This window comes from Pararge aegeria, chromosome 6 (assembly GCF_905163445.1).
Source record: "Pararge aegeria chromosome 6, ilParAegt1.1, whole genome shotgun sequence".
In the NCBI taxonomy this organism is placed as follows: Eukaryota; Metazoa; Arthropoda; class Insecta; order Lepidoptera; family Nymphalidae; genus Pararge; species Pararge aegeria.
Genome location: NC_053185.1, coordinates 3,667,540 through 3,690,570, shown reverse-complemented (window position 1 = coordinate 3,690,570; position 23,031 = coordinate 3,667,540). Strand labels below are relative to the sequence as shown.

The window sequence follows — 23,031 nt, the reverse complement described above, 5'->3', positions numbered from 1 at the left end:
ATGACTTACTTCCCGACTTCACCAAGAAATTATCGATTTATTGACTTTAATCATAAGGATGTAAATGGGATGAATATTCTGGAAGGCATCCATCAGACGGTCGGCATTTAGTACTCAGTTAACTTGTGATAAGCTTGAGAATAGATCAACAGGCTGGCTTTTGCATGAAACATGATTTTCGTCTTCATGTTGGAAACACTAAGTAAGCATTAATTTAATAATGATTTTGTGTTTTCTTCAGATTTCCGCTTAAGCTTATTTTCGCAACAGCTTTAAGCTTTTTTGTTTCGTTCGTATATAAATTTGAATTGACTTTCAATCATGTCTGTATCCTAAAACATGTCATCTCTATTGAACTAAACCAAAGTTTGTTTGTCTACTTAATTTCTAAATTCTTAGATAAAATATTTAGTTAGGTGTGAATATGATGTACAAAGACGTGACTCAGTCTTTGAAAGCATGATTATTAGTATACTTACTGTAGCTTCACAATATATGTATTAGTAAAAATATAGTATTTGTAATACAAAACATTACTTTTTATAAACGAAAAGTGGATATAAACAACCGTCTTACTCGAAACGGACATAAGTTAGTAACATCTGCATATCGTTTGCGAAAGGTGCAGAAGTCATTTGTGGGATTGAGTGTATGATTGTCAGGGTAATTTTGGACCTACCAATGCATAAGTTTAAACAATGTGTTAAAACACTTGTAATAAATTGTGGCTACGACAAGGCTGCTTAGAAGCAGGCTCCGCTGTCATCTCTCACAAGATAGAAAATTTTAAAGATTGTAAACTGTAAAATGATGTTGAAAAAGAGCAATCTGCTGAGTTTCTTGCCGGCTCTTCTCGGTGGAATCTGCCCTAGGAACCGATGGTAGAGTCACTAGAAGCAGACTGACTTGATTTTTCAAATGTACTTATAAACTGGGCCTAAAATAAATGAATTTTGAATTTTATTACCACCATTACGACACTGCGACACAACAGCTGATGATACCTACTCCCGCCGCTTAACTCAGTTATCAGTATCAACTGATTACCCTTGCACTCTAGGGCACGGCTCTCCTCTCAGAATAAGAAGAGTTTAGGCCGTATATCACGCTGGCCAAGAGCTCTCAGGCATGCAGGTTTCCTCACGATGTTTTCCTTCACCGTTTAAGCAACTGATATTTAATTAATACCGCACACTCCGAATAGGAAGCCGAAGCCTTACGTACTAGGCTAGGCTATCACCACTTACAAAGCAGTACCATCCTAAAATTTTTGACGCTTTCGTTTCAAAATTAAAATCCCTATTTTTTAAATATAAGCGATGGTAGCAGATGCTGGGTAACTAATAAGAAATATTACGATATCCGTCCATCATTATCTTGATGAACACTTTTGAGGAATCTCACAATATGATTAATTTAATAACATTCCACACAATGTCATTTTCTTTGTAAGGCTTTCAATAAACTTGATCAACTGAAGGGTTTCGCAATCGACATTATGCGGAGCCAATAGGGGCCGCGTTATCAAGCAACACTGTTCAGAGAGGACTATACGTGTGACATTAGCTATTGACTGTTTGTCTGTTTGTTTTTTTTATCTGCGATGCATAGTTTTAGTGTATGCAAATGTTTTTTATTGTAATAATGCATAGCTCATTACATTGGGAAAACCATTAACATATAAACAGAGCTACATTTATGCTTTTTTCTTGGCTTTCTATACTTTTGTCGTGTTAAATTAAACATTATTCAGTTCTTAATAAGAAGGTTGCTTGGAAGCATCCGGCTCCGCTTTTATCTCTTACAAGATAGAAAGATGAATGTTAAAATGTAAATCGTTGATGTTGGAAGAGAGCAACTGCTGAGTTTCCTGCCGGCTTCTTCTCGGTAGAATCTGCCTCCCGAACCGGTGGTAGGGTGATTACAAACAGACAGTATCAATATTGCTTATATTATGCCTACTTGAAATAAATGAATTTAGAATTTTTATTTTTTAATTATTTTGACCTAGTGGACCGGTACTTTGACATATGTGAAAATTCTGTGTAACCTCTCTCCGTTCTAGTATTTCGTTTGCGTGCATGCGGGCATTTACATTACACGAGCACGGATATTTGAATGTTTAACCCACTTTATTGTAATCAATTTATTCTTTGGTACGCATGAAATTGATTGAACGACGGAAATTGGTTTCGATTTCTTCCTTATTACATTTTTCACTCTTCATTCTGTGCGGAATGAGTAATAAAATTAATTGTAAAATAATATAATAGGAAATATAATAGGAAAACAAGCTCAATGTGTTTTGAGGTTCTTGTTAGATTAGGGTGCGTTTGAAACCCTCGTAGCTTTAGTTTAAACTTCTCGATCCGTCTACAGGGAAGACCCTCGGGTGCCCTTGGAGGCGACTAAGGAAAATAACGCAGAGTGGGCAGCAGTGCCCTCTGTGCTACTTACTACCAGTGGCGTGCCCTTCATACATGTACTAAAGCACTGCCTACCTTGAAAATTTTGTATAGCTCGTAAAGTCGAAGGACTTTTCCATTTTATGCCATCTTCCTTATTTATGCATACCCTGGTCAAAGACCCTGTGAACGCCACTGCTTAATACTACAATCTTCTTCGATCACCAACCAGCCTGCCAACGAGGTGATTTTGAGCAAATCCCGCCGTTGGGAAGACTTTAGCCAAGCAGTGGACTTTTATAGGCGATTGATGATAGACCATCGCACTCAGCAGACAGATATTGAGCTGAGAACCACGACGCTGGTGCAATGCAATGACAGGCGTTCTTACTATAACACGTCTATCTGATTTGTACCGCTAGCGCGTTCCACTAACAGGAGTTAAGACTAGAAAAATGTAAACAATACAATCACTAATCACAATTCTCGCAACACTTTATATTGAGTGGTAACTTATTAACGTTTTATACATTGTGTCCAACAATGTAGCTCTATGACTCCAATGTCGCCAGTTGACGTCTCCACATCAACACCCTCGTGAACTTGAGCAGTCAACCATTACGTGAGGTTCCACTCTTGCGCTGATTTACGGCTAAATAAATCCTAAATTTATGGCTGCGAATTGCGTTTTTATTATATAAACATCCTGACTCGACGATTTATGTGACTGCCTTCAAGTGTTTTGACCGCCATTAAATATATGTATATATATATAATAGGTTTCAACTTCCAATTTATCAAATTCATCAACTCATAAGTAAAATGAAGATTTTTTAGTTAATTATAAACCAAAGTATAGAAAAAATAAAGTGTTTGCAATGAGAATGTTTCTCGAATACATAACTATAAATGCTAGAGAGAAAATGTAACGTTATAGCGCTATTCGCTTCGCTATTTTTAATCAACGTTAAAAGAATGCTCTTCTTTTAAATTAAAAAAATTGCGATGTTTTAATACCTATATTATATTTCGTATAGCCCCCGGTTCAAAATGAGTGTACTCATTACGAAACAATTTAGTTTATAAATGTATTTTTTTTGTTTTATAAACTACCTACTTTGTTTTATTATGTTAAAGCTATCACTGCTTTGTATTCATTTAACGGTCGGTTTGTCAACCGTTTAATGCTAAATGCGGACAAATTGTAAATGGCGAGGATATTTTTGTTACTTTTTTTATAATGCTTAAGGCTGAAAAATACCTAACAAGCGAGAAAAGTTGCAACTGTTCTCCGGTAAATTCTATTCTTTTTTTTAAGGGAAAAGGAGGGGATGAAACAAATGTATTCTGATCCACGGCTCCACAGAGCACAATACAAGTAAAAATATCCTCAAGCCCTCACGAAGGTCTTATGAAATGAATCGCGGAATCGTGTAAACAGTAGTGTTTACAACACATTCGTATTTTTAACGTAAAACTTTGTTATTAAATCAAAAGATAAACACAGGGGGATATTTTAGGCATCAGCCCCCATTGCTTGGTGCGCCGCGCCGAGTTCTAACAAAGACAAAGGTGTTGTTTTAATAATACAGCGGGAACATTTGGCAAGTCTCCGCGAATTTGAATGGTATCCTGGAACGGTGTGTTTATGCTTTGTTTATTTTAACGCGCGCAAGGATCGTCCGACGCGATGGAAATAGTCGACGTTCGTGTGCGAAAATAGCTGCCGATGCGACGCTTCGACGCCTCGAGCGGATGCTTCTTTGTAATTAAAATGATATCCAGAAGCTGCTGTTAGCCTGGTACTCGTACAGGGCTTTTCACACCGGACCGGTTTGAACCGGTTTGTCTGACTGTGTGCTATTGTTCGAACAGTGTGATGGATTCAAGCTCCAAATCCTATGAGAGAAAGCCTTTGTCGATCAGTCAAATCTGTTTCTTCATGACTACTTTCTTCAAGCTAAACCGATTTGGATTATGTTTTGAGTTTAGGGCGTCCAGTTGTCTTGTTTAAATTAGTAGCTATTACCTTTAGTAGCTATGCCGAAACGCCTAAACGGATCACAAAAAAATACTCGCAGAAATCTTAGACAGTGCAATCAAAAGTTAAGTAATAGTACCTATCATGGAATAGTACCTATCATGCGTCCGGTTTAGACTAATTTCTCTCTGACGAATCCATAATCTGTCCAATTAAAAAAAGCGAAAAAAAGCTAAAAATTTTAGGTGTTTGGTTTTCCTGCCTACAGAATTATGAGTGTCAGCCTTGTGCTAGGAAATTGAGGTAGTCCTACCCAATAGTAGCACGTAAATCCGTCGGTACGGTTTTATTATGCATACATATATTATAACTAATTATTTTTCATAATAATAGTTAAATCCCGCTAACCCACACTTAAACAGCGTGTAGGATGTAAGCTCTGAATAGCCGTTAGAACTTGCGCAATGTTCAATTCAAGAAATACAAATATATATATATTGTATATAAATGTATACTTCTCATACCGTATTTTTATTATTAATACTTCTTTGCGCCTTCGACAAGTTCTTAGAATGAACTATGTTACATTGTATTTTTCTAGTGCAACAAAGTTTAAAAAAAATAAAAGATTTAACCACAATTATTATCTTTACACATTCACAAATCAATCGGACAGATGGCGCTGGGGTCCGCTAGTACTATATGAACCACTAGTTTTTTCAATTAAATCCATGAAGGATTTTTAAAAAAAACGGACATAAGCATGTTATTATATCCAATTAAGCCACCTGCCTTACGTGGCGCGTCTTCTATAAGCCAGATGGCCCACCTTCACTTGTCTGAACCTCCTTGCACTAACACATGCTTTTAAGGTATATAATAGCACATTTCATACCCGAGACGTCTTGGAGCTTGACACATCATGTCATGCGACATGAACCCGTTTTTAAGGCAAAAAATATCGCATTCGCGCAAAATTTTTCCCACACTAAAACTAGTAATAAAAAAATATGGTCAAGTGCGAGTTACAACACCAATATGGTAGAGTTCCGTAGCTATGCCAATGAGGAGAAGTTCTTTTTAAAGATGTAGGAGGTACGTTGAGATGTAGTGTTCCAAAGTAAGCTTAAATCCTATTTAAGATTATAAATCTGAATGTTAGTTTGTTATTTTGTTCTTCTTTGATGGATTAGATGCAGAGTAACGAAATAATCAGATTTTTGCATAGATATATGTAGTTTCTTGTCCGGAGAGTGACTTAAGGTACTTTATCCCGCAATGATGTATTTTTCCTGGTCGTTTAATCTAAAATGCTACACTATTTGTACCTCTGAATGCTAGAGACAGTTTGCTAGATCCAAAACCAGATAAATGTCTATAGGATTAATTCCTTTCTCTGTTTGCTTGCAAGAGAAGCAAACAGGTTACCACTGTCACACCACACTGATCATCCAAAATACACTATTCGACTTCTACACGTGAGCTACCTCAGGCTCCTAAAGGCTGCCATATTCCTTATCCTAAAATATGATATTGGTCCTTTATGGCTGGTGTGAGATTCACAATTCCACATTTGACTTATTTATTTGAATAAACATTTCAAGAGAGTCGCAGACTCTCTTGAAATGTTACACATGAAACAGCTACCTAGCTGTTTTCATAGTTGTGTTAAACTCCAGCTTAAAAAAAAGTAAAGAAAGGTTAAATACTTTCTGAAAAAATTGCTGTGCCATAAAAACAGCCACACAGGCATACGCAAAAGGTATAGTTTTTAACTATAAATTTTTCCGCCGCGAAACCCTAAAAAATGATTCGCCGCAAACACCGCTTATTTCTAAGGACAGAAATCCTGCGCAGGTGTATTACGAGCAAGTATACCTCGCGACGCAACTAATATACTAAATCTTCAAATTGTTGCACTCAAAAATAATCGTAAGTGCCCTATGCAAAGAGGTGAAAATAGATTGTAATATTTAAATAACTTCAGTTGCTACCGTTTTAGGAGCATCGGGAATATGTTTCTCTACAATTATTGTGAAGAGCCCTATTGTGCCGTGTTAACGGAACTATCTTTAGAATTTGTACCATTTTTTTGTATTGCATTGCAATACAGTTTATAGAGGCTAGCATTAAATTCCTTATTTTTATAACTTCAAAAATTTGGTAAGTAATTTCATTTATTTGTATAATTCTAGTGCTAACATGTTATTAGGTAGATATTTACATGAATTTATTAGTATCAGATGCGAAAGGAAATATGTAATAACAATTAATTTCAAAATATCGGTTAAATACATACGCCATGACCAAAGTGTATCAAACATCTGTTACAATTTCACAGTTAACGTCCTTTTCTTAAACACTTTATCTTGCTTCATTCAATTATTACCTTTATTTATATGGAACGAAGAATAGATATTGTATTCGATATTGTCGAAAATGTTTTTCATATATGAATGATATCCTACTATTTTCAATAAGGTTAGTAGGTAATCGATTTGCCGTCTATGTGTGGGGCTTTATTATAGGGTCACAGGGGTTAATTTCAGGTGGCGTCTATGTTTAACTATATAAATAGTTTTGGGTTCCCTTAGAAATATTACCACGAGTTGTAACACTACATGTTATAAATATACCTATCAATTTTAGATTTTTTTTTTCTTGTAAACCGCTCATTTCACGATATATAATCTGTAACAGACTTTATTCTGCCTAAGATCACCAATGAAAGCTGAATAAATATGCATTACAAACTGTATGATTCATTGTTGATACGATATGAAAATTTTACTTAAAATTATAGCTCTATGGTTACATTGAAGACACAAACACTACGTTAGACTTCTCAGACTAGCTTTTAGTTTTAGGGTGCGTTACATCGAGCTGACTTTTTATGGCAATCGCTCACAATACTGACATCGACTATACTTTAATTGAAGCATTCAATGTCTTTTAATAATTAAAAAAATTGTATTCGTTTTTTTACCTATACTTGGAGGAATTATTAATTTTATTAGTTAAAAATTTTTGGAACCGATCGGATAGGCTAATTTATATGCATTTTAAATTTCTAAAATTCATGGAATGTCAACTTTAAATAATGATACTTGAATTAAGCTTTTAACATTTGTGCTCAAGTAGTAAGTAGTATGACGTTGTACAAATTGGACTCGTAGCCTTAACGAGGAAATTTAAAAGAAGTTTACTATGGAAACTATAGCTAGAGTTAAAGCCATTGGTGGCACTTCAGTTATCACAAATCACGCGGAAACCATGGATTTTTCCGGGGATAAAAGTAGCCTATCTGATAATCCTGGGTCTAATCCTAATAGTCTACTTCAATTCCAAGATTCAGTCAAACAACCAGTTCAGAGCATGAAGGAGTAACAAACATTCACACTTACATATTTATTATAAAAGTTTTCGCTATTTTATATAAGTTTTGTCCTGTATCACGATATAACCAAAAGTATAAACGTGTGTTAAGGAACAATATGTCAATCCTAATTTGAACAGAACCCATCTTCCGTTTAAATCAACTCATCTTATTTTTTCTTGTCAATATAACGGTACGGACAATTTAACGCAGGTAGATGCGCCCGCGCAGCCGCACCCGCCTTCTGGATAGGATTACATCGTTGCTATGCTATAATTTTTTTTCTTCATTTTACTAGATGCATTTATTTGACACTCCTGCAGCTTTCTGTGCATAAGTCCATTCAAAATATCTTATATTTAAAATCTCTTAGAAATTATTTGATTAAGACCGCGATTAAGACCGCCGTATTATTTGATTAACTCTAAAATTTAGATTTTGTTTTAAATTTTTTTATGTGAAAAACATGTTTAATTTCACTATGTTCGGGTCAAATCTTTCAATAAACTTTGCATACGGTGTACCGTCATCAGAATTTAATACTACACAATACGTGTACAAACTTTATGATACTGTATTATTATGGTACAAATATCTGATGATGCAGAAGGAATGAAGTCATAGGAACTATAAGGTATAGTTATCGTTGATACCAGTTACCTCGTTTAGGTCGTTAATCCATCGAGTCTACGATAGTTTAACTGACAGATAGTTATAATGGTTTAATTATGGAATAAAAGCCATCACAACGCTGAGACACACAAACCTTTTGTAAAAATCTATTTTATATACATTTTTTCAAATAAATTGTTACTTCGTCTATAAACTTGCGTGTTTATGTCTGATAGATTAACTATTGTTAGAGTATTTAGACAGCCTCCACTAAACATAGCTTGCAACGATCGCTCATGAACTAGCTCGATTACGGTCAATCAGAATCAGAAGACTTTGTTGTCATGCGATGGCTTTTGTATGACATAAAAAACCGGCTCAGTGCGAGTCTGTCTCGCGCACGAATGGTTCCGTACAGTAAGCTATAAAAACGGCAAGACAATTATGTCTATTTTATGTTTTTTTTTTAGTATTTATTGTTATAGCGGCAACGGAAATACATTTGTGAAAATTTCAACTGTCTAACTATCTCAATTCTTAATATACAGCCTGGTGACAAATAGTTACAGTCACAGTCTTGGATTTAGAAAGCAGGGACACTCCTACTGCGCCAATCGACTGTCAAGATGGCACCTTTTAGATTCTATATTAATCATAGTTAAGAATAAGTAAACGTAGGTAGAAAATCTCACATTAGACACCCTGAACGTGTACACAGTGGCGTGCACAGGGTACGCAGATGATATAAAATGGAGAAAATCTCCAGTAAGAGTTATTAAAAACTTAAGGAGAGGCTTTGAAAGACTTATTAAAAGCCTACCATTAAGTATTTATAACTCGTACTGGAGACTTTCTTCATTTTATATCATCTGCATACCCTGTGCATAACCTCTGTGCACGCCGCTGCGTGTACGTAAACAACTACGTAACCATTTCACGTTATACCACGTTTTAAAATTAGGGGGAGTGGTTAATTTCCCCTCCGTTAAGCCTTATTTATTGCGCAAAATATTTATTGTATTACGTGTAGGAGGAGATTTTTCTTAATTTACGCCATCTTCCATCATTATGCCTACCGTGGGCAAAAATCTTTTGTACCTCACTGATATTTTCAGTAGCGTGCACAAGGTTTTTAACCCAGTACTAGTCGTACGTTTTTAATCAAACGTGGAACCCCCCATTTGTAAGGCCACACGCTGCGCCAGTAGTTCTCCAACTATTAAGGCCACATCTCACTATCAGTATCATCAGCCATATAACACTTCCGCTAATTAACCAAGATAGTTAAGCTGAGTTTATTAATTAATAGTAAAGTATCCGCACAATCGACGCATCCTCATTAACGCTTGGTTACTCACACTTGCGAATTGCAAGCGAGTATAACAGCGGGTAGTGTTATTTGCCATAACTAAGCCTTGTTTAACTGCTTCGTCGATAACAGTGGTTAATATGTTCGAATACAGATACTGTGTTCTATTCCCGTTCGACGTAAAGAATGTTTGGTATTGAATTTGCTGTAATTCTGCTCAGTAGCAGCCTGGTATTATCATATCACATCATGTGCTTTATAGAGCATGTGAGCCCTTCGCACCTGATCATTATCACTAACGTTAATATAATAGTCAAAGCCTTTCAACTCGAATTGGAAGAGAAAAAGCATTAAATTTTAATGATGGAAAGGAATAATTACCGAGTTTGTCTCGTTAAGAGTCTGTCTTCCAAACAGGTGGAAGAGTCACTTCAAACAGGCTGATGACGTTTAAAAAATGCTTACCTAGAATAAGCCTATAAATGAATCTAGATTTTATTCGGCCATCCCCATTCGGCCTCCTCCTCTCTTACGTATGAGGCTGTAGTGGGATTTATAATAGCCTAAAAACAATCGGGATCCTTAAAAAGTTCAAGTCAAATACCTTACGATATAAACTTGATATGTTTATAAACTATTTGAGTGTCCGCTTGAACGGGTATTCAACGAAATAAATCCTTATCGAGTGTGCTAAAAATGTCGTAACTCGTCGTTGTAAATAAATCCCACCGCAAAACACAATAGAAGCAGCTTCCATTCCTGTCGATCGATGTTCCATGCAAGTTGGAAGTGACAGCGACATGCGAGACGGGAGATGCGCGTGCGCACACGCAGGGTGCAATCCAGATATAGAACTATGTTAGTAAATTGATATGTTAAATGAGAGAGAAGCGGCTATTCGGTTACAAAGATGTTGCGATCCGGCTGCTGAACTGGATACTATGTATCTATTCTTTTAGTTGAATGGGTTCCTTTGCGATTTTTGTTTAAATTCCTTTAAGGGCACTTAGCTCGGAGGAACGATGGATGGAAGACTCGAAAGTCTTTAGTTAGCATTTGTTGGAGGGACAAGGTTAAATTGGATAACACAGTTATCGTTTCGGTAAGTCTGTAACAGGTTGTAACCTTAAGAGACCGTCCGCGTCACCAGAGGATGGGAGCGAGCGTGAAGATCACTAGCCTCAACTCAGCTCGCTTTGATAAACCCTGCTAGATCGATGAATACATCTAACTACTTTCTGTGTGTGAAAATCCCTAAGAGACCTTACCTAGGATGGAGTTAGATGTTGACGTCCCACCCGGAAAGCATGGCTTTAAATTAGTAGGTAGGTATATAATAAATAAATATACTACGACAATACACACATCGCTATCTAGCCCCAAAGTAAGCGTAGCTTGTGTTATGGGTGCTAAGATGGCTGATGAATATTTTTATATACCATAAATATCCCATTATCACCACGCTGGGTAGACGGCTTAGTGATCAGAGTTGATAGTAGTAGTCGCATCGAGGATTCTGACCTGAGGCCTCGTAAGACAACTGCGGGAAGAGGCGAGATGGTGACAACCGCATTCTGATCTGCCGTCACTTCTGCCGAATTTTCAGGCATGCAGGTTTCCTTAATGTTTTGCTTCAGCGTCGAAGCAAGTGATATTTTTAATTACTTAAAACGCACATAACATTTAAAAGTTAGAGTTGCGTGCTGGGATTCGAGCTCGGCTACCCGAAAGTGAAGACGAGCTCCAGCCCAGTGCGCTATCACCGCTGCTAAAACAATGTTGTCCCATAATCATTGACATTTATAGTTTTTTTTGTCTAAACAAAAAGGGTTGTAAGAAACGGTTTCACCATTCTGTTGGACAAATTGGGAATGGAACCTTTATTTTACTCTTCCATCACACTATTCTGTACCTCAATAATCTTTTCTTTCTTTACTTCCTTTGAGCGGGCGAACGCCCCGCAATAATGTAGCTTACTAAATACTTTCAAAACTTTTACTTTCACCGAATTCTAGACAATGGTGCTTGACAGGGCCTTTTGTTTAATATCTTTTTATATTGTCATCTAATTACAGCTCCAGCTCGGCAAGGGGTAAGGGCATTTTCGGTTATGGTCTGTCGACGCTCTACAACGCGTTATTATGATTTGTGATCGCTATTTCGAATCTGTTGAACACGTATTTGGCTGTTTGAAGTGCGAGTTCACGTACAATACGCAGGAACGGACGATATATTTGATATTTCAGACGTTATCTACAATCTTTTAGGCTCCTCGCATACAGTCAATATTATTGGTAATTATACTAAAGTTCTTAATATCGCTGACAATGTTCAGATAATCGATAATAATATTATCGCGATTGCCTTTGGTATTTTGTGGTATAAAGCTATTGCCGCGCGCCACTGCTTAAGACAATTATACGTTTATAGTTATAGTTAATTTATTTTTATTGGACATCATTAAATAAAATAATCAAAATATAAGTTTTTTTATGAAATTACTTATTTAACTTTTGCTAAATTGAACTTTTTTCTATAATATTCTGCTTGGTAATGTGTTGATGATGATATTCCTCCAGTAAGCGGCTGAACGTAGCTAACTAACAGTGGCGTGCACTTCATAAATGCACAAAAGCTCTGCCTACCCTAAAATGTTTGTATAACCCATAAGGAATTTTCATTTTATGGCATATTCGTTCTTTATGCATACCCTGGTCAAAAACCGTGTGTTTGCCACTGCGGACTAAGTATCAAAGATGCACGCTGACAGTGCCAGATTATTTAGTGCTCTCGCAATCGGATAGTCGTTGGCGAATATCGAAAAATTGTAACATCAGAATAAAATTGACCTAATTTACATTAAATCAACGCTTAATTACTGCAAATAGCGCTTCTAACGGAATATCAGTAGTATTAACGATTTTTAAACGAGAAAAATTAAGACCATTTTACTCAAGCACATAAATGGTTCAATACTCGAAAACTATTAGAAGCTTGCAAATCATATACCCCAATCTTAACCTGCCTAGTGGCTCTGAAACTGGCTTTTATCATATAAATTGATTGAATAGCTTAGTTACAACAAAACATAAAGAAACGATAGAAAAACGTATTTAGGGTGCAAAGGTGTCCAATCTCTTAAATAGACCTTGTAAAAGCAACCCGAGCTTACATTAATGTTACTACGCACATGTGCAATACTCCAAGAAAAAAAAAACTTGCATTGCTATACACGAAGCTTAAAAAACTAATATACAATGAATAAAAAAATCTAACAAAGCTCACAAAAGGGCTATTCCACGTACCGTACATCCCACACATACAACATCTCATTCAAAATTACACAAACTACGCTCTACAGTTTCAAGTTTCAATACGACGTAAATTACCGAGAACATAAAAAGGGAAAATAGGTCATAGTACTTATAGGGGTCCCTTAAACTGAGATGCGTTGAGATATCGACCACGTGCGCCCACAGTATAATGCGTAATGTTTACAGCAGTGGAATCACAATGAGGCCTATGTTTACATTTCATACAATTTGTGTTTACTATATATAAATGGCAGTGCTACGGAACGTGAGCGATTTAATAATATTTTGGTTCTCGGTAGATCCGATTCATGGTTATCAGACGAAATATCACTTAAAAATAACCTTTTAGTAATCTATTTAAAATCAATCAATAACAAATAAAATCGGCTAAAGATTGTAAACTAAAATTAACGTTATTCCTGCCTCATCGACTATATATGAAAATTATATAACAAAAATCTTATTTTGCAAATAGAAAAATGCAATAATCTTTGCAGTATTGTCATCGGTCAATATCTACTAAGTTGGAACGAAATCAGACCGTTTGAAGAGGGTCAAAATCTTAATAATAAAATCTAATTCCAGTCAAAGGAGTCGGCTACAAACAATTTTACATGCAAACAGACATGGTGGGTGAAGCTTATAAAAAGCGTGTAAAAATTTTGTTCTTTATCATATTTCTCACCTCTATGTCTCTGTTCTATCATTTAAGCTGACAACCATTTATTGTCCGCTTTACACGATTGAATAAAATTTTGGTCTCAAAATTCAAAGGTTAACTCTAACGAAAATGTGATATACTAGCTGTTGCCCGCGACGTCGTCTGCGTTTGAATTTTGTTTTCTAATGTGGCATTCAATTTATTTGTAGTTCTAAAAAAACTTTAAGTATTCAGTATCGCCTTAAATGAGGAGTTCAGTCGTCTATCTCCAACCACATTCATCAGATGAACACAAAGTTTGGGCAAAATTAAACACATATTATAACCTCTATAGTACAAAAATAATTATTTAAATCGGTTATAATTTGTCGGAGTTATGGTGTAAAATCATTTCATCCCCTCTCCCAAAGGAACCGAGCTTAATGTAAATGTGTTAGAAGTAATATAGGATAAAAGTATCCGATATTACTTCTAACACTTCCAAGAATATGTGTACAAAGTTTCACGAGGATCGATTAAGTGGTCTTTGCGTGAAAGCGTAACAAACTTACATTGACATTAATAATATTAGTAGGGATGCATTATTTCACTTAGACACACTTTTACATTTATAATACTAATATGGATTATTTATCGAATAGATATTATTTTACTTTGTTCTGGCTTAGGGAGTCGGTTTTAATGAAAACATTTTTTATTTCCTAGTAGTAACAATAAAGCTATTATGTCAGGCGAACAGTAAATCTTCTAACCTTCGAATCCCAGGAAAACCTGAAGCCTACATTATCGGCACGCAAGGCGACGTAATTACGAAGATTGCGTCTCGTTACGCCTTACATTATATTAAATTACAACTCAATTTAGCCTTTATTACCCACTAAAGTATAAATGGGTTAGGTGTTGAGACTAGGCGGTAGACATTAAGGGTTAATCGAAGCCTAAATAATAACGTTGTAAGTTCTAAAAGGGCCCCCGAGTCTGCTTTTTCAATTGTGACTCAGTGATCGATGTATGACATCATAAGATACTACTCGTAATTAAAATAGTATCTATGTAGAACAAATAGTTAAAAAAGTTTTTATGCAATCAATTGCATGCAATTTTCCTAAACAACTAATTAGGAAAAGGGTGGTGGTAACCCATTGAGAAATAAACATAACATCTCTATATATATAAAAGAGAAAGTGTGTGGGTATGTTCCGTATAGGCTCCGAAACGGCTGGACCGATTTCAATGAAACTTTCAGGGAATCTCCGGATTGACCTGGCGAGTGATCCTGTAAGGTTTTGTGACGATCGGAGCACTCCTATTTTTGAACTGTCAAACTGTGATATACAGCTTTTATTTACTATGATGATATTCTATTGTTGGGTGTACATGGGTGTAGATAATGATCTTCACCCGCTCGAGAAGAGAATATAAGAGAATTAATACGGAGAGAAATAAATGATTTAATATATTATGAGACTTAAAATAAAAATTTAATGATGTAAGTTTATTGTTTAAATAAAATAAAGCAAAATCTAGCCCGGCGAAGCGGGCTGGGTACGCAAGTAGGGTTATAAAGAGTCCTAAGGGAAATTTTATTCATTGATAAAATAAATAGCTTAATGTTTAACAACGTTTTTTTTAACGTATGGTACGTGAGAGGACTTCCTTAATCGATAGCCGAATGATTTTTGATATTTATATATAAACGAGTATATATCTTTTTTAATTTTGGGTTTTCTTTGGAAATATTTGTTTTACCAACACTAAGATGATAACTATTGGTTAACGGTTGATGTATGCCTAGGAATCTCCTAAGGTTAGGCCTTACGTATTTAGGAAAATTTTTGTTCGTCCTTAGTCAAAACGGACATTAGAGCCCTGGTTATAAACCTAAAGACGAATGAACTTTTTTGGACTTGGATGCTACGTTGTTAAACCTAAGCTTATAGAAAAGTCCTATTATAATATTAAGGACTACTTCAACGATAAAAATGCTTGGGTGTAAATTATTGCTCTAACCAGGCTTCTTTAATAGTTTTAAGTGACAATATGAGATGGTTATAACAAAAAAATAAAATAACAACCGGCTAAGTTTGTTGTGGGCTTCTTCTTAGACCAGGAAGCGTTTGGAACCCTCGTAGCTTTAGTTTTAAGTTGACGAATATAGTCAACTTAAAACAAATCACTTCTATGTTATATTTTACATGCAATGTACGCATTAAAAGTGCCATATATGTGCCTATTTGAATAAAGAAATATTTGACTTAGACTTTGAACGGTAAGTTAAACTTTGTCAATCGCAAATCGCGAGTCACTGTAAACAGGCCCTAAGGACTATATTCAAAATCACTTATAAACTAGAGGAAACATTGCTAAATTTTAAAGACACAGGTACTTATCACGTAATTACATAAGTATACATGTTCTAACTTCTTAAATAGCTTTAAAGTGGTCTTTTTTTTCAGTTTAATATTTAGTTATGATATGACCTCACTCCAATGTTTTTGCTAGGTTTACTATAACGACAATTATTAGATTATTAATGCAACAATATTCACCTAAGAGTGCATTGCGGAGTGGTACTTGAGTCACTACATGATGTCACTATGACCTGACCGTCACGTCACTGCACTATACGTACTTTGTATACGGTAAAAAATGTATTAGGTTCTCGTATTCACGCGTCTTTGTACGCGTTTAATTACCTGTGAGATTAAAAAATAACTTGTATCCGAACTTATTAATAAAATTTCTTTTTGTAACAAATTTTCTTGTCGAATTCTAAGACTTTTGGCCAGAAGCTTGGAATGGCTGGGCATTGGAAATACATATTTTATTTACCTTCTAAAAGTATTTAATGACAAATATATAGAACTTTCCAACCCCTATTTCACAAGCCTTTTTATACAGAGAAAATACCTGAAGCATACCACTCCGTTATGGGAAACGATGTCCAGTTGCGGGAATCGAACCCGCAGCCTTGGACTCAGATAGTCCATTGCTGCGCAAATCAAGGAAAGTGTAAGAAGCAATAACTCTATGTTACTACTACTGTCCAATAACAAATATATACGTATATTCGTTGCTGCGTGAAAGTACCACAAACGTACAAACGCGTGGATTTCTACTGTTAGTTTTGATGGGTAGCACGGTTTATAGTGAGGGCAGGTCTACATCGTCAGAAGCCTTTTAAGGTAAAGTGACGTAGTATTTGAATAGGTATGCAATGTAGGGGTCATTGGATACCGTTGACTTATTACGCATTTACTATTATGCCCATAGTCGCCATAGGTCGTTTTTTTTCTTGACCAGTTACCGTAATAAGGTGTTTGTTGAACTGCATTTTGTTGTGGAAATAACCATTATTAGTTGTTTAATATATTTTCCATAGGGCCTACCCAGTCTATGGAAAATATAAGCAATCGATCCCAGCTCGAAGATAGTGAATGATTCATCATATTTATTCATCATAGGACATAGGTGTTTGACTATCTGTTGACTTAATCGCTCAGCGAGCTATGGAGAGTTCTTGCTATATTGGATCGGAGAATCTCTATTTACTCTATCATAGCCGTAAATAATTACGGTAATGCCTTTTAATAAATCCCTATAAAAAAAAGTGTGTGCGTGTAACCTTTACGCGCGATTGAAGTAAAACTTTTATTATTATTTATTGATGAAAGAGTTTGAAAATATTGGAAATAAATAATCCTAATTGATTATGATATATGCAACTAGCTGGCGATAAGTCAAGAAGCGGGGAGTATATGACATATACTTACGACCAATCCAAATTATTATTTTTAAATAGCGGAAACTACACAGACGTCTGTCTGACGCAAGCGTTACTTCCGTCAGAAAAAAAATCTGAGCTACTCCCTAGTCGCGCCTAAAGAAGTTTTACTTCAATAAATAAAAAAAATGTTAATAATAAAATGCAAACATTGTAAAGAAAGCTCAAAATCACTCAGCGAGCTATGGAGAGATCTTGTTATATTTGATCTTCTGCTCGGAGTATCTCTACTCTACATAGCCGTAAATAATCACTGAAATGCCTCGTTAAAAATTAAATGAAATAATAAAATACAAACATTCTTAAAAACAATGTCTTTATTTTATTACTTCATTTTCCTTCCTCGATAATTCGTAGATAATTAAAATAAATAATCTTTATATTTTACTAGTGGTTCCCTGCGACTTTGTCCGTGTATTTCTGATAAGTAAATATATTTGAACGCAACGCATATATATTTGGTATGTTTAACAGTGTTGACATGCGATATACATTAAAAATTTAGTAGCTTCACACGCGAAGTTTACCCCTGGGCGTTTAGTAGAAAGCCTGAATAACAACTGTGTACCTCGGGCGCGGTAGGTACCTGCTAAAAAACTTCGCGGTCTCCAATACAACTTGGTCTCCAAAGACTCGGATTACATATTATGCATTACCCACGTGAGCGTGATGCGTGGAGTTTCTACGACCGGAATCACACTTTAAACACCCGGCCTGCTTTATTCCAACATGTTTTACTTTTAAGAGCTTACGTAAAGTTACTAGCTGAGTCCCACGCGTTTAATTAAATAAAAAAGCCTTTTCATGATAGTTCTTATGCCTAGCCTTCCTTTAACTTATCCAGTATTTAATGCATAAACATTTTTACTAATGGCAATGGTTTTAACATTGTTTAACGCATTCAAATTTGCAACTTGAGATATATTATGCTATCAGTATATATAGATATCAGAGGTTTTTACAACTAGTTTTTACTTGCTGTTCTGTATAATAATTATTTATACGTAAAATAAAATAATGGTTATAAGAATTGATATTCTTAAGCTTCTATTAAGTAGATATTTCGTAAATTGTTTCATACTTTCGACGTTTTTTATTTTATTCCCTACAAGTTAGCCCTTGACTGGAACCTCACCTGCTGGTAACGGTTAGGGTGTCCACGGCCGAAGTCTCCCACCAGACCAAAATTAAAAAAATTATAAATTCCCAAATTTATCCTGCCGGGGATCGAACCCGCGACCTCCCACTTAAAACTACAGCGCTCACCACTACGCCAGGGAGGTCGCCAAAAAGGTTACTGTCGTGTGCGGAACTATAGTTACGACGACCAAAAGAGACGAGCCGGGAGATGTGATTCACGGCGAGCTTACAAGTTGCAACCCCTGTAGCAAGCGTAGCGGCCGGCTTTCCAAGTTCCGTAGAATCTACGTCAGTATCGTCCGTACCACGCTGACGAGCGCACGTGTCACCCATAATCGACCTCACTTGGGCTCTATATTACATCGTATTTAATTACGCACGATTCTTTTCTATGCGTCCGTTTTAAACGCTCCGCCTCTAAAATAGGGACAATTGTATTGTATTAACAGTAATTTGGTACACGATTGTATTGTAATGAACGCCCTAAAAGCCCGAGAGCAGGTAAACGATCTTTTTAGCCAGTGAATAGCTCAAAAGTTTTCCTTGGAGCATGTTTGTGTGGTGTACCTGAGAGGGTGATGAAGGATTGCGCCGGGGTGGAGGAAGCTCGTCAAAATTAGCTCGTACGCGGAACTCGGTGCGCCTCGAGGGGCGCGCCGGAGACAGTTCATCAAGGGCTGGAAGAAGACCATGGGGGTCATCTCCAAAACATTTGGCGTCGTATTCAGTCTGTGAGTAAACTACACTTGTTATAATATTGATTCTTAAAAGAATGTTACTAATTATTTATCGGTACAGACTTTTACATTTATTATTTGATAACAAAAATAATGCTTTTTTATTAGTGTTTTTACCTACACTTGGAGGAATTATCAATTTTATAAATTTAAAATGCATATAAAAAATTTCGGAACCGACAGGATTTAAACCTGCGACTCTCGGGCAATCTTTCACCAATTAGACTACGGCTCTCCTAAATATTATATAAAAAAAATAATGCTCTTAAGAGTTTTTGATTGGTGAATTTGATGCCCTGGATTAAAAATTAGCCTATGATACTCACTGGGCTTTCAACAATGTTTATAATATAATCATGTCGATGCTACGTTGCTGCGTTAAATAAAGTATAAGCCGGTACAATCATTTAAACATTAGCATTTATTTAAGCTTCAAAGCTTAAATAAATGTTTATATAAACTATCAAATGCTATGTTTCAAGGTAACACCCTAAGGTTTGAATTTGGAAACGAAGTTTTCAAATATCCCATCGGGACTATACAATAAACAGTATGTAATAAAACATAATAATACGATAATTTAAAAAAAATCCTCAGTATCAGTAGTCGGGGATAGATTAAGTTGTGATATATTATGACCTGATTTTCTTATTATATTTACTTGGTTTTGTAGACCAATGTGCAGCATAATATATTTATCAAAAACATGAGGTTTCGTTTCTGTAGTTCTACTAACTTTTGATAAAAACAATGCAAGTTGCTTGTGTAAGTCCAAGTGTTAAGTTAATAGCAAGCAGAGACTTTTTGGTTTTTTTTTATAATAAATTTGTCACCTTGTATATAATAAGTTTGTTTTATGCAATGAAAATTTTGGCTATGCTAATTGTTGATTTCTCAGAGGTTGAGCCTTTTTGACAAAATTTCTTAAATTACGAGTAATACGACTGAATTATAACGACAGTTATATTTAATAAATTTTGTTAATAAGATAGTTCGCTACCTGGCGGCGGACATAACATACTGTTTATACCGGGAAATATTAACATTGAATTTAAAAAAAAAAACCTTTCTTTTATACTACTACAATACACACATCGCCATGTAGCCCCAAAGCAAGCTTGTGTTCTGGAGACAGCCATAGATATACGATTTTTGCTCGGAGTCCTTTGGTCCGTGAGGGTTTATAAAATTCCAAAATAAGCGTGGATAAAGTTGCGGGTAACAGCTAGTATATGATATTTAATAAGGTATTAGAGTTAGCATTTCTCACATATAACGCATATCTTGACAATCTTACATGTATATCTACTGTACAGTGTATACACAGAGGTGTAATAAAGGGCTATTGCGCAAGCGCAGCTATTCGCACGGGCCTCACGTAGATGCGCTTTCGCTCTGCTAACCTAATGGCCCCACGGGTGATCGTCATCTCCATACATCTCACTGCTTTTTTCACTCTACTATTGATATACTAAGTTGAAGATGTACAGTACTGGATTAATTAGAACTAATGATTTTAAATTGGTATCAAACGTGTAAAAACAAGCACAAAGCTTCAAATTCTAACAGGCTTGCCGGCAATTATTAACTATTCAAATAATTATATAATAGTTGCTACCCTATAAAATAATGAAGAACATAATAATGTATTTATTCATTCTGGTGCAAAAATTTTCATCGGAGGCAAAAGTAACGCAACATTTTTATGATAAGTGGAGGCGACTTGAAAGATTTAAATAATGAATGTTAATAACTATGTACGAGTATCTTTGGTTTCTTTATATAAATGTTTTATACATATTATATAATCCAAAAACTTAGGAAACACTTTAGTTTATTTATCCCAGTCGCAACACCATTGTTTTTATGCTAATTATCGCCTGATTCGCACAGTTTCTTTAACCGAAGTTTTCGCTTTTTGTACGCCATCATATTAGTATACCTTAATTATTACATTTTATTTGTGCGAAAAGGTTTTCACATCAATTTTTATTCTATTTTTACTTAATTAAAATTTATTTACAATCGTCGAATGAAACGATGGTGGGTGTTTATCTGTATATTATAAGTATTTATTCATAAAAATATTCATCAGCTATTTTAGTACCCATAACACAAGCTACGCTTACTTTGGGGCTAGATGACGATGTGTGTATTGTGGTAGTATATTTATGATTATTATTTTATTATACTTAAAACCATTGAATAAAAACTCGAAACTCTAAAATTCCGTAGCTGAATAGAAATTCTCGTTTTCCAAAATCACGTCACAATTATTATTATGATTTGTAAGATCATGTATAATAAAGCGGATGTTTATAATGACATAATAAGGGTTGGTGTTGCGTAGATACCAATCATGTAATTACGCATACATAGAGAACTATGGTATAAAATTTATACTCGTCTCTAAGCAGAGAAAAGTATGGTTAATTATGTAAAATTAAGTGAATGTTTCTTGAAAAGATGAGATACATTTTAAAAACTGCTGTCTTACCCGATTTTCGTCTACTTCTTCTCTAGCATTATTTTACGCACGAAACACTTCGCTCGTTAAAAGTCGACCTTCCTCGTTGTTGCTCACTAATCCAGTAACCCCAGCTCGTCACAGAAGCCTAGCAGGCCGTCCAGGACGTTAGGGATTTCTGAAAATGTAGCTGGGGCTAGCAGGTACTTATACTGCAGGTTTGCTTACAGAGAAATCCTATTATAATATTAAGGATTACATGTATGATAAAAAAGCTTGGGCATGAATTTCTCTAACTTCATAGCAAAATATTAACTCTACTGTGAGATGGTGATAGCGAAAAAACATAAATACCTGGCTAAGTTTGTTACGGGCTCTTCTTAGACCAGGGCGCGTTTGGAACCCTCCTAGCTTTAGTTTTAAGTTAACGAATGCAGTTATCACCGTCACCTAACATTACTATACAGCTACTATTGAATTTTTGCACGAGACGTGTAGCTTTAATAGTTAGACGTTGTTTTTAAAATGGGAATGCTACCTTAGTGTCACTGCAGTCATCATCTTTATGAATTCATCACATCCTAATAATTTCACTAATGTTTTTGTACCACCTACTAATTTCGTATATCATTTTCTTGTATGCCTTTGGTTGCCTGGAAGAGATCGCTATTTAGCGATAAGGCCGCCAAATTGTACGTTCTACCTTATTGTGCTGTTGTATTTGTATCTCTGTAAATTTTCTCTGTGGTGTACAATAAAAGTGTATTCATTCGTTCATTCATTCACCGGCCCGCTGCAGGAGAAGGGTCTCCCCTCAGAATTAGTAGGGTTAAAGCCTTAGCCACGCTGATCAAGTGTGAATTGACACGCCTTTAAGGACTTCATCGAGTCATGCAGGATTCCTTACGCAGTTTTCCTAAAGCATGTTATTCTTAATTCCTTAATTAAAAACGCAAATAGCTCAGGGAAGTGCTTGCCGGGGTACGAACTCGGTCTCCCCAAAAGACAGTTCGTGGTGCCAACCACTATTATATTACCCTCGTTCTTTTCTGACTGAATTTCTTGTATTGCTTACCGAACTATGAGATTGTTACGTCGTAAACAATTTAATAACAATATTATTAAAGTAAGCACAAAGCGGGAAGGATAATTTCATACTATTAGTCATAACAACAAGAATAATGTTGCGCTTTAGTAAAATGATATGGTAAATATTAAAGAGCAATTTTAGTCAAATAGATAACA

At 35.5% G+C, this 23,031-nt stretch overlaps 1 protein-coding gene across 5 annotated transcripts in view; it reads left to right on the top strand.

The window, feature by feature from the left end:
* LOC120624727 (E3 ubiquitin-protein ligase HECW2) overlaps window positions 1-23,031 on the top strand; it is a 148,946-nt gene that overhangs the window by 80,407 nt on the left and 45,508 nt on the right. Inside the window, exon 1 of one of the 5 annotated variants that reach the window (XM_039891417.1) lies at window positions 18,896-19,313. The exons of the other annotated variants lie outside the window; for them this stretch is intronic. Coding sequence (XP_039747351.1) covers window positions 19,273-19,313 — 41 coding nt within the window. The 5' untranslated portion in view covers window positions 18,896-19,272. Of the gene's footprint in view, window positions 1-18,895; window positions 19,314-23,031 lie in introns of those variants that run through there. 5 annotated transcript variants of the gene reach the window in all.